This window comes from Canis lupus, chromosome 14 (assembly GCF_011100685.1).
Source record: "Canis lupus familiaris isolate Mischka breed German Shepherd chromosome 14, alternate assembly UU_Cfam_GSD_1.0, whole genome shotgun sequence".
In the NCBI taxonomy this organism is placed as follows: Eukaryota; Metazoa; Chordata; class Mammalia; order Carnivora; family Canidae; genus Canis; species Canis lupus.
Window position 1 is genome coordinate 2270826 of NC_049235.1, and position 15038 is coordinate 2285863.

At 37.6% G+C, this 15038-nt stretch overlaps 1 protein-coding gene across 1 annotated transcript; it reads right to left on the reverse strand.

Moving 5' to 3' along the window:
- OR2T6 (olfactory receptor family 2 subfamily T member 6) lies at nt 1–960 on the reverse strand. Its single transcript, XM_038557534.1, has one exon. It carries the CDS (start codon nt 958–960, stop codon nt 1–3), a length of 960 nt encoding a protein of 319 aa, XP_038413462.1.
- Between the last annotated feature and the right edge of the window lie 14078 nt (nt 961–15038).

Here is a 15038-nt window from a genome sequence, read left to right on the forward strand (position 1 = left end):
TCAGAATTCTCTCCTTGTCACACCAGGAGCTCCTTGACATCTTGCCAAAATTCTTTTAAAAGCTTCAGTTACATCTGTGTTCCTCAAGCTGTAGATGAGAGGATTTAACAAAGGAGTGAGAATGGTGTAAAAAGCAGAGAAGACTTTGTCTTTGATTGGTGTGTGGTAGGATTGGGGAAGCATATATGTGTATAGGGCAGCCCCATAAAACAATGTCACCACCATTATGTGTGATGAACAGGTAGCAAAAGCCTTCTTCTTTCCTTCATCTGACTTTATCTGGTGCACCGTGATGAGAATCTGAGCATAGGAAGCAATCACCACAGAGAAGGGGATCAGCAACATCATGACACAGCAAATGTACATGACCATTTCATAGGCAGCTTTGTCACCGCATGCCAGCCTTAGCATGGTGGGTCCTTCACAGAAGAAGTGATTGATCTTGTGGGAACTGCAGAATGGGAGACTCATGGTGATAGGGGTGAGGAGAAAGCTGTCCAAAGCACCACCTAACCAAGAGCTGGCCAAGATCATCCAACAGACCTGGTGGCTCATAAGGACAGGATAGCGAAGGGGGTTGCAGATGGCCACATAGCGGTCATAAGCCATGAGTCCCAACAGGAAAAACTCAGCCCCCACAAAGCCCATGTAGAGAAAGTACTGGGCTGTACAGGCAATGAAGGAGATAGTCCCCTTGCCCACGAGATAATCGATCAGCATCTTGGGCACAATGGTAGAGATGTACATCATGTCAATAAAAGAGAGATGACTGAGCAGGAAATACATGGGGGTGTGGAGGTGAGAGTCTATATGGATCAGGAAGATCATGACACCATTAGCAATCATGGCCATGAAGAAGATGGCACAGATGATGCTGAAAAGGAAGACTGAGATTGCACTGTGAGTGAAGAGCCCTGTGAGGATGAAGTCACTGGAAGAGGTTTGATTGTCTCCATCCATGGTGCTGAGTTGAACCTGGGGACATAAGGAAATAAGTGGGGGGTTAGTGAAAGTTCCAGTAGATAATATGAACCCTTCAAAATGCCTGTAGAAGTATTTATTACATTAAAATTATTTATATAACTAATACTAAGTATTTTGTATGTGTGTGTATGTTGTGGGGCTGGTGTGCAATTTCATTCTTGGATATTTCTTCTTGTTGAAGAACAATTTGAAAGTTGAGTCTCAGATTCCATCAAAATCCTAGAGGAGAACACAGGCAACACCCTTTTTGAACTTGGCCACAGTAACTTCTTGCAAGATTCATCCATGAAGGCAAAAGAAACAAAAGCAAAAATGAACTATTGGGACTTCGTCAAGATAAGAAGCTTTTGCTGTGCAAAAGATACCATCAATAAAACTCAAAGACAACCTACAGAATGGGAGAAGATATTTGCAAATGACGTATCAGATAAAGGGCTAGTTTCCAAGATCTATAAAGAACTTATTAAACTCAACAGCAAAGAAACAAACAATCCAATCCTGAAATGGGCAAAAGACATGAAGAGAAATCTCACAGAGGAAGACATAGACATGGCCAACATGCACATGAGAAAATGCTCTGCATCACTTGCCATCAGGGAAATACAAATCAAAACCACGATGAGATACCACCTCACACCAGTGAGAATGGGGAAAATTAACAGGGCAGGAAACCACAAATGTTGGAGAGGATGTGGAGAAAGGGGAACCCTCCTGCACTGTTGGTGGGAATGGGAACCTGTTCAGCCACTCTGGAAAACTGTGTGGAGGTTCCTCAAAGAGTTAAAAATAGACCTTCCCTATGACCCAGAAATTGCACTGCTGGTGATTTACCCCAAAGATACAGATGCAATGAAATGCCGGGACACCTGCACCCCGATGTTTCTAGCAGCAATGTCCACAATAGCCAAACTGTGGAAGGAGCCTCGGTGTCCATCGACAGATGAATGGATAAAGAAGGTGTGGTTTATGTATACAATGGAATATTAGCCATTAAAAACGACAAATGCCCACCATTTGCTTCGACGTGGATGGAACTGGAGGGTATTATGTTGAGTGAAATAAGTCAATCAGAGAAGGACAAACATTATATGGTCTCATTCATTTGGGGAGTATAAAATATAGTGAAAGGGAATAAAGGGGAAAGGAGAAAAATGAGTGGGAAATATCAGAAAGGGAGACAGAACATGAAAGACTCCTAACTCTGGGAAATGAACTAGGGGTGGTGGAAGGGGAAGTGGGCGGGGGGTGGGGGTGACTAGGTGATGGGCACTGAGGTGGGCACTTGATGGGATGAACACTGGGTGTTATTCTATATGTTGGCAAATTGAACACCAATAAAAAAATAAATTTATTAAAAAAAAAGAAAGTTGAGTCTCCAGGGAATGAAGATGAATGAACATTTGGAAATTAATGATTGCTTTAAGGGAGTTTAGTTATTATTGCAGAACATGTGGGCCCCAGAGAGGCTTCTTCACCTGGAGTTGGCTTCCTTTATTTGAAACATGAATATAGGGCCACCTGAGTGGCTCAGTGGTTGAGCATCTGCCTTCAGCTCAGGTCATGATCCTAGGTCCTGGGATAGAGTTTTGCATTGGGCTCCAGCAGGGAGCCTGCTTCTCCCTCTGCCTGTGTCTCTGTGTGTGTGTGTGTGTGTGTGTGTGTGTCTCATGAATAAATAAATAAAATCTTTTAGAAAAGAAAGAAACATTAATATGGCTGCAAAACAACAGATTTAGTTCAAATAACCCATTTAGTAAGATGTTTTGTTGAGTTGGAGATTTTTGTCACAACCATAAAAGTAATGAGCCTCACCCAGAAACTATTTGGGAGCACCTGAGTGGCTCAGTTGGTTAAGCATGTGCCTTCAACTCAAGTCATCTGGGTCAGGCTCCCTACTCAGGGGCAAGTCTCCATCTCTCTCAACCCCTCACCCTGCTCATGCTCTCTCTCTCTCTCTTAAATAAAATAAAATTTTTTTAAAAATAGAAATAACCATTAAGTTATTAGCACAGCTGAAAAATTATGAGCTGTCCTAAATTGGATCAGAGCATTGTCCACCTGATCAATAATTGAACCTTATTTGTTTCTTTCTTTATTTGTTGATTTTTTAATCATCAACACACTAACTTTTAAATATGAAGAGTTCCCTGTATTATACATGCTAGGAGTATTACTTAAACAAAACAGGAGATGTCTTCTGTGACTTAAGATTCTAGCTGTGACATAAAGAGAATAAGCAAATAAAGCACAATATTGGTTTTGGATAATGCTAGCAAATACTATGAGGAAAACTTTAACATGGATAATTAAGGATAGTAAAGGAGAAGCTGTGTCAAAATTTGGGGGGAAAGTGTCCTGCAGAATGAATATCTAATTTAAAATCCCTAAGGTAGGAATGTCTGGGGGTGCTCAGTGGTTGAGCATCTGCCTTTGGCTCAGGGTGTGATCCTAGGGCACTGGAATCAAGTCTCACATAGGGCTCCCAACAGAGAGCCTGCTTCTCCCTCTACCTGTGTCTCTGCCTCTCTTTGGGTATCTCTTATGAATTAAATAAATTTTAAAAATTATTTATTTATTTATTTATTTATTTATTTATTTATTTATTTATTTTTAAAGATTTTATTTATTTATTCATGAGACACACACAGAGAGAGAGAGAGAGAGAGAGAGGCAGAGACACAGGCAGAGGGAGAAGCAGGCTCCATACAAGGAGTCCGACATGGGACTCGATCCTGGGACTCCAGGATCACACCCCAGGCTGACTGTGGCGCTAAACTGCTAAGCCACCAGGGCTGCCCAAAAATTATTTAAAATAAAAAAATAAAAGTAAAATCTCTAAGGCAGAAATGAGCTTATGTTTAGGACAGTTCAGGCATAGCCCTGTGACTGAGGGGGCAGTTAGTTAGTGAGGTTAGATTTTAAGGCATGTAGGCTAAGAAAAAGCGATTCAAAATTATTTTCTAAATATTATAAACAGAATTGAGGTATGGTTGACAGATTTTAATATTTTTGAGTATTTAAACAAATATTCAATATGATTTCTTTATTAATTTCTTCTTCATATATTTGAACTAATGATTTTTTCTACTTTATTTTCCATTTTAGTGGACTTTGAGAGATTTACAAGAAGGGAACTTCCACCCAGGTAGAAAGGGGGCAGTCTAGGTTGTGCCTCCCATCCAAGAGTCCCATTTGTTTTAGTATTTGTCTCCCCTCTCTTTTGCTTTACTCTCAAGGGCATCCTGGTGTGATCAGTCATAAGCCTTAGTCATGGTACCTGAACAAAGTACCTGAAAGACTGTTGGTTAAAGGGCAATAGGGTATCCTGAAAGTTCTCAGAGAGTATACAGACATCCACTCTACTGGTAGTATATTTGTATGTTTTATATACAATGGGAATAAGAGAATCCTCCCCTAAAATTCTTCACTAGTTTTGCCATTCTTCAAAGGCCAAATATATTTTTAATTATTGGAAAATAATATTTCCCATTGCATGCACTGTGCTATTGTACCAAGAGGCAGGTGATGCAGCCATATGTGCACGGAACTGGCAGTCAGTGCCCTGGTCCATGAGCAGCAGTTTGGAGTAAAGGGTCTTTATGGTGTCAGTTCCACTCTTTATTTAAGGTTATCACCAAAACCCTATGTGCTGCTGTAATGATTAAATATCATATTATTTTTGCAGAAGACTACAGTTAAATATATTTAATTGCTAATCTAGTATAAGCTACTATCGTGGTGAGATAATTCTGGTGTTATACTGGATACAATTTGTTGCTGTGGCCAACATTTCATTTCTTAGCTGTTTATGTGTATCTTACAAGCACAACCCATGAAACATACGGTGAGAAGCATATGTTACTCACTCTTTCCATGCATTGTCTTCCAAATTACGTAAAATGATAGACTTTCAGAATATTCTTTTAGGTTACACTAATGCCTGTCATTTGTGGGAATTCTCAGCAAGAGGTTGGGACTTGTGAAAGACTAGTTTCTGGAAAAACTCATTTCAGAAAGATTATAATTTCTGAAATTTACTTTCAAGACTATTCACTGAGAAATAAGACATTAGGTAATAGTAAGCATTTGTGAACACCAGAACATTAAAAACAAATCATTTGAAGGTCTCTAAAAACTCCCCACATAGCCTGGCTCAAATATCTTTTTTTTAAATTTATTTCTATTGACGTTTTTTTCATTTTTATTTCAATTCCAATTTTGAAGCTGCAAAAATAATTCAACTTCTCAACAATACTGAAAATTAAAATTCTTGGGTAATAGAAAAAGATAGACACGGATTATTACCTGGTGGGAAAGACCTGTCTGGTTTTGCCCAACAAATGACAGGAGGCCTGCAAGTAACAACCCACTCAGCAGGGCGACTGGCTGCCTCTCTCTGAGTTGTTATCTACTCTGAGATAGATTCTGCTTCTTCATCCGCATCCCCACAACCCAGAAATAATTTCCTCATGCAATTATGCAGAAGAGAGGTAGAGTTTCGCAAAAGCACAAACAAAGAAGGTACCTGGAGGGACAGTCTCAACACAGTGAATTGGAGATCTGATTTAGGAAAGTGGAAAACATGCACACTCAACAGAAAATACAAGAAAGCTAACTGGAAATCTAATATTTTCTCTTTTTTTCCTAATCTTTCAACAAAAATTAAGTTTTGCTTGCCAATTTTGGAAAGGCTGAATGGATTGTATGCTGAGGAGGGGGAAGGAGAAGGTTGCTTATTAGCTTCTGTCTTTTCACAATGAGGATCCTCTAGAAAAGGGGACAGCACATTTGCTAAGTTCTGGTGATGAGCTGGAAGAAGAAGGATCTCACAGCGAAGCCATAGAGACCAAGGAAAGCTAGGGACTTTTCAGAAAGGAGAAACACACAGATCAGTACACTGCTCCCTGAAAGGGAAAGATGAAGTGACCCAGGACAACTAAAACTATGGTGCCAGGGTGAGAAATTATAGGAGAGGCAGGAAAGAGCTGATGATATAAAATTGTATCACAACTGTGGAGAATAAAATTTGAGCAAAGTCCTGGAAACAACAAGGACAAAATTAAATGATAAGAAACAGAGTAATAGATATGGGATAATAGTGATACAAAATTAAAGTATAAATAATAAATGGCTTTGAAAAGAGTGCTTCCACAAGTGTAAGAGAATTATTAACAAGTTGAAAAGAAAAAAAAAAACTGTTGGGAAAGGAACAAAAGAACTGGATGTATGGATGTGCTCTGTACTAAAATGATACACACACTATTGTATGTCCTGGGAAATTATCTGAGGTGAAAGCAATATGAAAAGGGAAGGAGAAGGGGAAGGAAGAGGGAAAAAAGGAAAGGAGGGAGAAATAGAAGAAAAAAGCAGAAAGTGAAGTAAAAAAATATCTAGAAGCATATAGACAGAATAAAAGAAAGGATAAAGGATGGTTACCTGTATCAAGATAAAAATCAGACTGACCACCAATGTCTTTTTGATAATGATAAAAGCCAAATAAAAGGGAAGAAATGTTCAAAACAGAAGATACGTGATGTTGGAGTTAAAAGTGAGTGTTCCAGACCCAGAGTTTTCCCGGGTTTGGTTCTTTCTTCAGTACCCAGATGTGTGACCACAAGCAGTTTACTTAATTTCCTTTTTCTTTAGTTTTCCCATATGCTCTATGACTTCAGAAAGGACACAAGTCTCCAGGACTATGCCAGCCAATACACGTAAATTTCTTAGACCATGGGTGGAATGTGCTAAATGCTTAATAAAGGTTATTGTCAATATTATTAGATATATATGAGTTGTTAGTAATATGTGACTAAGCCAGGAAGACATTCTGAGCTATGTTATGGGAATAAGTGCTAAGGTAGATCCTGATATTTGTGTAGATGAAACAAAATTGAGAAGTAGGAATAAAGCAGAAACTGTGTAATGTTACTAATAGTGATCACTGAACTCAGTTTAAGCATATTTGTTGAAGAAGAGTGTAAATATGATTGCAAAATTACATATAATTAAAAATTATTCTTAGCAACAATTATTATATATATACACACATAAGGTCTGAAAATTGCAAATTATCTACATAAAAACAGATTTCATTTACATTGAATGAAAAATTAGGAAATACCATAAAGTAGCCTGCATTAATTCATTTGTTCATTCATTCAATTATGTATTGTGATTCATTGGTTTAGGAGCTGAAGAATACATTAATAGTGTTCTCTATCTTGGAACAAATATTCTAGTGGATGGAACCAGTGATAAATGAATATATAATTACCAAAAGTCTAACATTTTTCTTTCAATTAATGAGTCAGGAAAGACACTTTTTTTTTTTTTTTTTTTTTTTAGACTCAGAAAACTATTAGGATCACCTGGGTGTCTCAGGTCATGATCCTGGGGTCTTGGGATCATGTCCCACTTCGGGCTCCCTGCAGAGAGCCTGTTTCTCCCCCTGCCTATGTCTCTGTCTCTTTCTGTGTGTCTCTCATGAATAAATAAAATCTTAGAAAAGGAAAACTATGAGAAAAAGTTTAATCAGTATTTGTATTAAAATGAGACAGAAGAATGTGTGTGTGCATGTGTGTGCATTCTAAAATGCTGAAAAACATGAAAGAAACATATACGATAATAGTACAGGAGGTAAAGAAAAAAGCATATAGTGAGATTAGATAGAAAACAATTATGCTAGTTTGCAGCGATATAATAGATAAAACTCTTCCTTTTAATGTATAGATTCACCTTAAGAAAGCAAATCAGAAAAGATACAAAAATGGAAAGACCGGCTTAAAAGATGTAAAACAGCGAGTGACTTAAGTATATATGGAATACAATTTAAACCAAGAAACAGACTCTTAACTATAGAGAACAGACTGATGGTTACCAGAGGGGAGGTGGTGGGTAGTTTAAATACATCATGGGGATTAAGGAAAGCATTTGTGATGAGCACTGGGTGTTGTACAGAAGTGTTGAGTCACCAAATTGTACACCTGAAACTAATATTACACTGTATACTAACTAACTGGAATTTAAACAAAAACTTAAAAAATAAAGTTATTCTATTATACAGGAAAAACCTGATAAATAAAATTACAGGTACATTATTCATGAAAATATTAGAGAACCTGAAAAAAGTCACTGCCCTATAATTATAAACAGTGTTCACTTATAAATGTAAATTAAAATTTGCCAATTTAATGTTAGCGTTAAACACAGCAATGCATTAAGAATAACACATCTTCAAATCTGTTCCTATAAACCCACTCCCTCTCCATCTTCACATTCTTTAAACCTCTGCGTTGTTTGTGAGCTAAAGATCAAAATCCTGAATGTGGTTTGCAGGGCCCTTAGTAGCCTGAATATGCAGGACTCTGTTCTCTGCATATTCTGTGCTCCTTCAATTTATAGCATTTGTCTCCTAGCAAATAACCAAATTCAGAAGTTCCCCCTGCTTGCAGCACAATTCTTTCTTCTAGTTTCTATAGCCCCGGGTCTCAGATCACATAATTTCCCACATGGACCCTCTCTGGTGTCAGTAATAGCATCAAATGCCCTCATTAGATGTTAACATATCTGTTCATAATATCAACAAGAATATCAACAAAATATTGGTACAAAAGATCAACAAAGTGATGAAATAACTCATGTTGTACTAAACCTGGAAAAAGTGTGAAACTAGTAACATGCATTCGTAATTGAAATCCCAATAGCAAGATTTATGCGATCTGAAGAGAAACCAGAGTATATAAGTGAAGGGAGAAGAAATGTGTGGGAAATATCAGAAAGGGAGACAGAACGTAAAGACTGCTAACTCTGGGAAACGAACTAGGGGTGGTAGAAGGGGAGGAGGGCGGGGGGTGGGAGTGAATGGGTGACGGGCACTGGGTGTTATTCTGTATGTTAGTAAATTGAACACCAATAAAAAATAAATTAAAAAAAATAGAATGAGGACCGGTCCATACTGCTAAAAAAAAAAAAGAAAAGAAAAAAAAAGAAATCCCAATAGCATTTTTTTGAAGAAGTTGGTGAAATAATTCTAACTGTTATCTAAAAGAATGAGCATGTGTTAAATGTCCAGAGGGAAAAATGTTAAAAATTAACAGTACATTCACCTCTGTGAGATCTATGCAAAATACAGAAGCTGAACAACTGGACAGGAAAGAGTGATTAGAAATAAGCATCCTTCACCATCATCCCCCAAAAGATACACAAAAATTGTAGCATACAATTGGTGCTGCATATAAAATAAGGATTCAAATAAATAGAAAGGTTAATTTCACAATATGTACATGGGGGTGAAGAAAAATGGAATATGTTATCCCCAAATGTTTCTTTGATGTAAAAGTTATTTTGAGCTAAAAGAAAGTAAGAACAGGCAAACTCAGAAAATCCTTTCCTTTTTTCTACCTCAAAGCAAAATATAACAGACACAGACTCTCAGCAGCCCAGATAAATTTGCAAAGGAACTTGCTCTAGTAGTTCCCTCCTTTATATTTACATTCCCAGTGCTCTTTTGCCTAAAAGTGTTTTCTTTCATCCTGCCACTCCTTTACCAGTTCGTTGTTCTTTGTTGAAGATGTTATTCCAGCCTCAGTTGTAAGCCATCACCTGGAGTTATTTTTCTGTCGAGGTTTCTCCCAGGTGTTGTACACTGCATGCACTAATAAGCTATTTTTCTTTTATTAACTTATCATTCTGTTAAAAAGTTCCAGCCAAACATAACATGAATAGAGATAAAGTTTTGTCTCCTCTACAGAAATAAAAAAATTACAATTTAGAGTTAACAGATAAGATTTTTATTTTATTTATGTATTTATTTGAGAGAGAGAGAGAGAGAGAATGAGCTGGGGGAGGGGCAGGGGGAGACACGATCTCAAGCAGACTCCACACTGAGTCCAAAGTGCAATGTTGGGTTTGATTTCAGATTGTGACCTGAGCCATAATCAAGAGCTATACACTTAACCGACTGAGCCACCCAGGTGCACCTAAGACTTTTCTTTTAAACTCAATCTTTAGACCAGGTGGCTCAAAAGCTTGAATAAAAAAATATATGTACATTTATGAAAGAACACTTTTATATAGTGTTTAAATCTGTTTGACAAAGAGATGTTATTTTTAATAAGAAAAAGATATGTTTAGAGACACCTGAGTGGTTCAGTGGTTGAGCATCTGCCTTTGGCTCAGGGCATGATCCCAGAGTCTCGAGATCAAGTCCCGCATCAGGCTCCCTGCATGGAGTCTGCTTCTCCCTCTGCCTGTGTCTCTCCCTCTGTGTGTGTGTCTTTCATGAATAAATAAATAAAATCTCAAAAAAAGAAAAAGATATGTTTAAAGGATGGCAGTAACATTTAGGATCTTCTCTTTTGTCAACATTTTACTTTCTAAGTAATAGGTACACCCAGTGTGGGGTTCCAACTCAGAACCCTGATATCAAAACTCACATGCCCTACCAACTGAGCCAGCCAGGCACCCCATGCTTTTAGAATTTTCAATATGAAGTAATAGGTTCATGCACTCTCATGCACTGCTAGTGTGAGTGCAAATTAAAATAATTTTTATAGATGTTTTGGCAATATTTATTTTATTTTATTTTTTAAAAGATTTTATTTATTTATTTATTCATAGAGACACAGAGAGAGAATGAGAGGCAGAGACACAGGCAGAGGGAGAAGCAGGCTCCATGCAGGAAGCCCAACGTGGGACTCCATCCTGGGTCTCCAGGATCATGCCCTGGGCTGCACGGCGCTAAACTGCTGCACCACCGGGGCTGCCCGGCAATATTTATTTTATATCAAAAATCTATACTTTGGTTACTTTTACAAATTTATTCTTAGGAAAAAATAGTATGAAGATGTGAGTGTATGCAAAAATGCTAGTGAATCATTGCTTTTGATAGTAAAAACAAACTGGAAACAGTCTAACTCATCAACATTACCAGATTGACAAAATTAAACTTTATTTAGCTTACCTTACACCTATTGATAATAGTTATATATCTTAGGATTTTTTTTGTCATATAAATATGTACAGAATATATTTTTGACTAAAAGCATATTACTTACAATATGTTATAGGAAAGAATAAACCCCAGGGCAGAAACCTGGCTTAAGAGAAATCAACCCCGATGTTTCTAGCAGCAATGTCCACAATAGCCAAACTGTGGAAGGAGCCTCGGTGTCCATTGAAAGATGAATGGATCAAGAAGATGTGGTCTATGTATACAATGGAATATTCCTCAGCCATTAGAAACGACAAATACCCACCATTTGCTTCCACGTGGATGGAACTGGAGGGTATTATGCGGAGCGAAATAAGTCAATCGGAGAAGGACAAACATTATATGTTCTCATTCATTTGGGGAGTATAAAAAATAGTGAAAGGGAATAAAGGGGAAAGGAGAAACAATGAGTGGGAAATATCAGAAAGGGAGACAGAACATGAGGACTCCTAACTCTGGGAAATGAACTAGGGGTGGTGGAAGGGGAGGAGGGCGGGGGGTGGGGGTGAATGGGTGACGGGCACTGGCGGAGCACTTGATGGGATGAGCACTGGGTGTTATTCTGTATGTTGGCAAATTGAACACCAATGAAAAATAAATTTATAAAAAAAAGAGAAATCAACCTGGAGATTCTGCAGAACTAAACTGCATTTGGAGGATCAAAAAGACACTTTACTGGAGCATCTTAGAATCTGGTTTGTTTTACTTACTATATATTATAAACTATGTAATAATTAATCCTTTCCCAAATAAACTGGACTAGACATTGATGATTATCCGCTTCCATATAGCATCTTCAATCTCTCTATGATGCTCTCAAACTTCTTTCTTTTTTAAAGATTTTATTTATTTATTCATAGAGACAGAGAGAGAGAGGCAGAGACACAGGCAGAGGGAGAAGCAGGCTCCATGCAGGGAGCCCGACGTGGGACTTGATCCAGGGTCCCCAGTATCACGCCCCGGGCCACAGGCGGCGCTAAACCGCTGAGCCACCGAGGCTGCCCTGCTCTCAAACGTCTGACCATGGAAAACATCACCCCGTTACCCTCACGTAGTTTTTCAAGTTGTTTCCACAACTGGTAGCAGTAGGCCTGGGTATTTGCCGTCTCCACCTTCCCAACTACAATGTGACCTATTCGAGGGTAGAGCCAGCCTCCAAATAGCCTTTGTATTTACAACCATTAGAACAACCTTGCATATAATAGTTTATATATCAATAGATTAGTAGATTAGTCTTAGAATTTAATAACTCCTATACTTAATATTTTCCCATTTCAAACGTATACATGAGAGGACAAACGGTATAAACATTTGCTTTTGCTCTCCCCCACGAAGTCACACTGTACCAAAAGGATAATGTGAAAGATCTCATGAGGAAGAACCAAACTGGGTTTCTGGGGGAAAAAGAGAGCTAATGACATCAGTCAGAGAGGTGATGATGTCAGTCATTTCTTCCCTTCTAACCACATAAGGCGCATGATCCTTGCATTTTAAACATAGCCTAATAGCATCTGGCCAATTAACAGCCACAACCATTGATAAAGAGCACTCCCATTTTTGAACATTACTTCTTGATATGTCCAAAGTGGGCCACAAAATGCAACAAATAAAATCAGTTCATGAAATAGTGATTGGCATTATCACAATGCTACCGGAATGAATGATTTACCATTTGGTTATCTGTAATCTAAGCACTTGTGCAAGAGAGTGATATTTGTTTTAAACAAGTGAGTGGATATTATGTAGTTGAAACAACAGAAAATTTGCAGACTTCTCTCAATGTTTCTGTGATTATTATTATTATACTATGCCTACATACCTATAGTATACTATAGCTATATACCACACCTATGTTTATTATTATACCCAACTGCTAACCCCATTTTTGTATAAGTATTCCATTTTTACCTTAAAAATCTATCTTTATGTATACTAAGTGAATAATATGACAGTGTTCAGAAATAGCTCAATAATAACCCATGCTTTTACATTTGACAACTAGGTGTTAGTGTACAGTTTGGGCATTATTAATTTAGTCAAAACCACTTGCCTCTAGACTCCTGGGTTGTGTTTTGTTGATTTTAATTGCACTCTTTTTTTAAGATTTTATTTATTCATGAGAGACACACAGAGAGAGGCAGAGACATAGGCAGAGGGAGAAACAGGCTCCATGCAGGGAGCCTGATGTAGGACTCAAATCTGGGACTCTGGGATCACACCCTGAGCCAAAGGCAGATGCTCAACTGCTGAGCCACCCAGACATCCATGCATTCCACTCTTGTTAAGGTAAAGCATCCAAACTCCTTACACCTCCATCAAAATTTCCACTTTCTAAACTTATTCAGCTTAATTATTTTGTTGTCTTACTTAAGTCCCTGTGCTTCAAACTTATATCAAGTTTGTGGAAAATGAACATGCACAAAATATCTGAATTATCTCAAATCAGTGAACTTTCATACCCATTCTCACACTCCCAGCCAACCCTAGCCCCCATGCACATTATTTAAGAGAGACAAATGGTTTTCTTACCCTGAGAACAGAGGGAAGAATTTGATGACAGTAGATCACTTGTAAGTATAATATACTTAAAGAAAGGTATTAGCTAAAGGAAAAACTAGTTATGGACAACTTCACAAGAAAGAAGACCTTAGAAACTTAGCAGATAAAATGGAAATTCTTTGGTTTCCTTGTCTTCTATCTTCATAGAGGCCTCCTTCCTTCCTTGAAGAGATGACAGGAGATAGAAGTTTAAAGACACAAAGCCTCAAAATGGAGATTGTTAGAAGTATTTAAAGATGACACCCTAACTGGAGTCATGAATTTCACACTTCAGTGCCACAAGAACTTTGGGGCACATAGCACCAGGGGACCAGAAAGAGAGTTTAAATAACTTAGACAATGTCATCATAACCATTTTGAGATATCTCACAGTCATCTTCTTCTCAGAATCCAAAAGGAGTATCAATTAAACTGGTCTGGTAGGCACTGAACACTTCACTCAAATTTGGGAAAAAAAATATTTCAAAGCTAAAGTGATTGGGCTGAATTCTCTACAGGTTTTTCATTTCTTTTTTTAAATTAATAGCTTGAGAACAACTGTTTTCTGGATGTTTTATCACCAGACACTTATGCCTTTCATTCCCCTAGAGAACAAATTAGTAATATTGGGAAAATTTCCAAAGGAAAGAAAGAGTTTTTCAAGAGGTAGTTTAATTTCTCATTTCAGGAATAATTGTAAATTCTAATCCTGTCACTTTTATCTTTCATTAATCTACTTCTCACATTAACTAAATGCCACCAAAGCAACTTGCACATCCACCAATTTAATAAAAGCAGTGGGCAATTTGATATGAAAATATGCTTTTGTTCAGTCTATTCTGACAATAGATCATAAAACCCAGTTTATAAAAGTGATTAATGTGAAACCTTCTTTAACATATTGTTATTATTTATTCCAGACTAGCAGTTCTTAATCCATGAATAGGCCATCCTTGTTTGGATAAATAAACCATCAGTTTCTTCTTAAAGCAACAATTCATTTTAAAATTTCAAAAAATATGGAAAATACTTCATCACTTAGTACAAAAAAGCAAAAGTGTGCCTGAAAATTTTGATATGTTCAGTTTATATCTGTGAGCATCAGACTCTGAGGTCTCCATGATTACTTAAAATTTTTGATGTGTATTTCCCTGATGGCAAGTGATGCGGAGCATTTCCTCATGTGCTTGTTGGCCATGTCTAGGTCTTCCTCTGTGAGAATTCTGTTCATGTCTTTTGCCCGTTTCAGGATTGGACTGTTTATTTCTTTCCTGTTGAGTTTAATAAGTTCTCTATAAAACTTGGAAACTAGCCCTTTATCTGCGACAAATACCCACCATTTCCTTCGACGTGGATGGAACTGGAGGGGAGTATGCAGAGTGAAATAAGTCAATCGGAGAAGGACAAACATTATATGGTCTGATTAATTTGGGGAATATAAAAAATAGTGAAACGGAATAAAGGGGAAAGGAGAAAACTGAGTGGGAAATATCAGAAAGGGAGACAGAACATAAGAGAATACTAACTC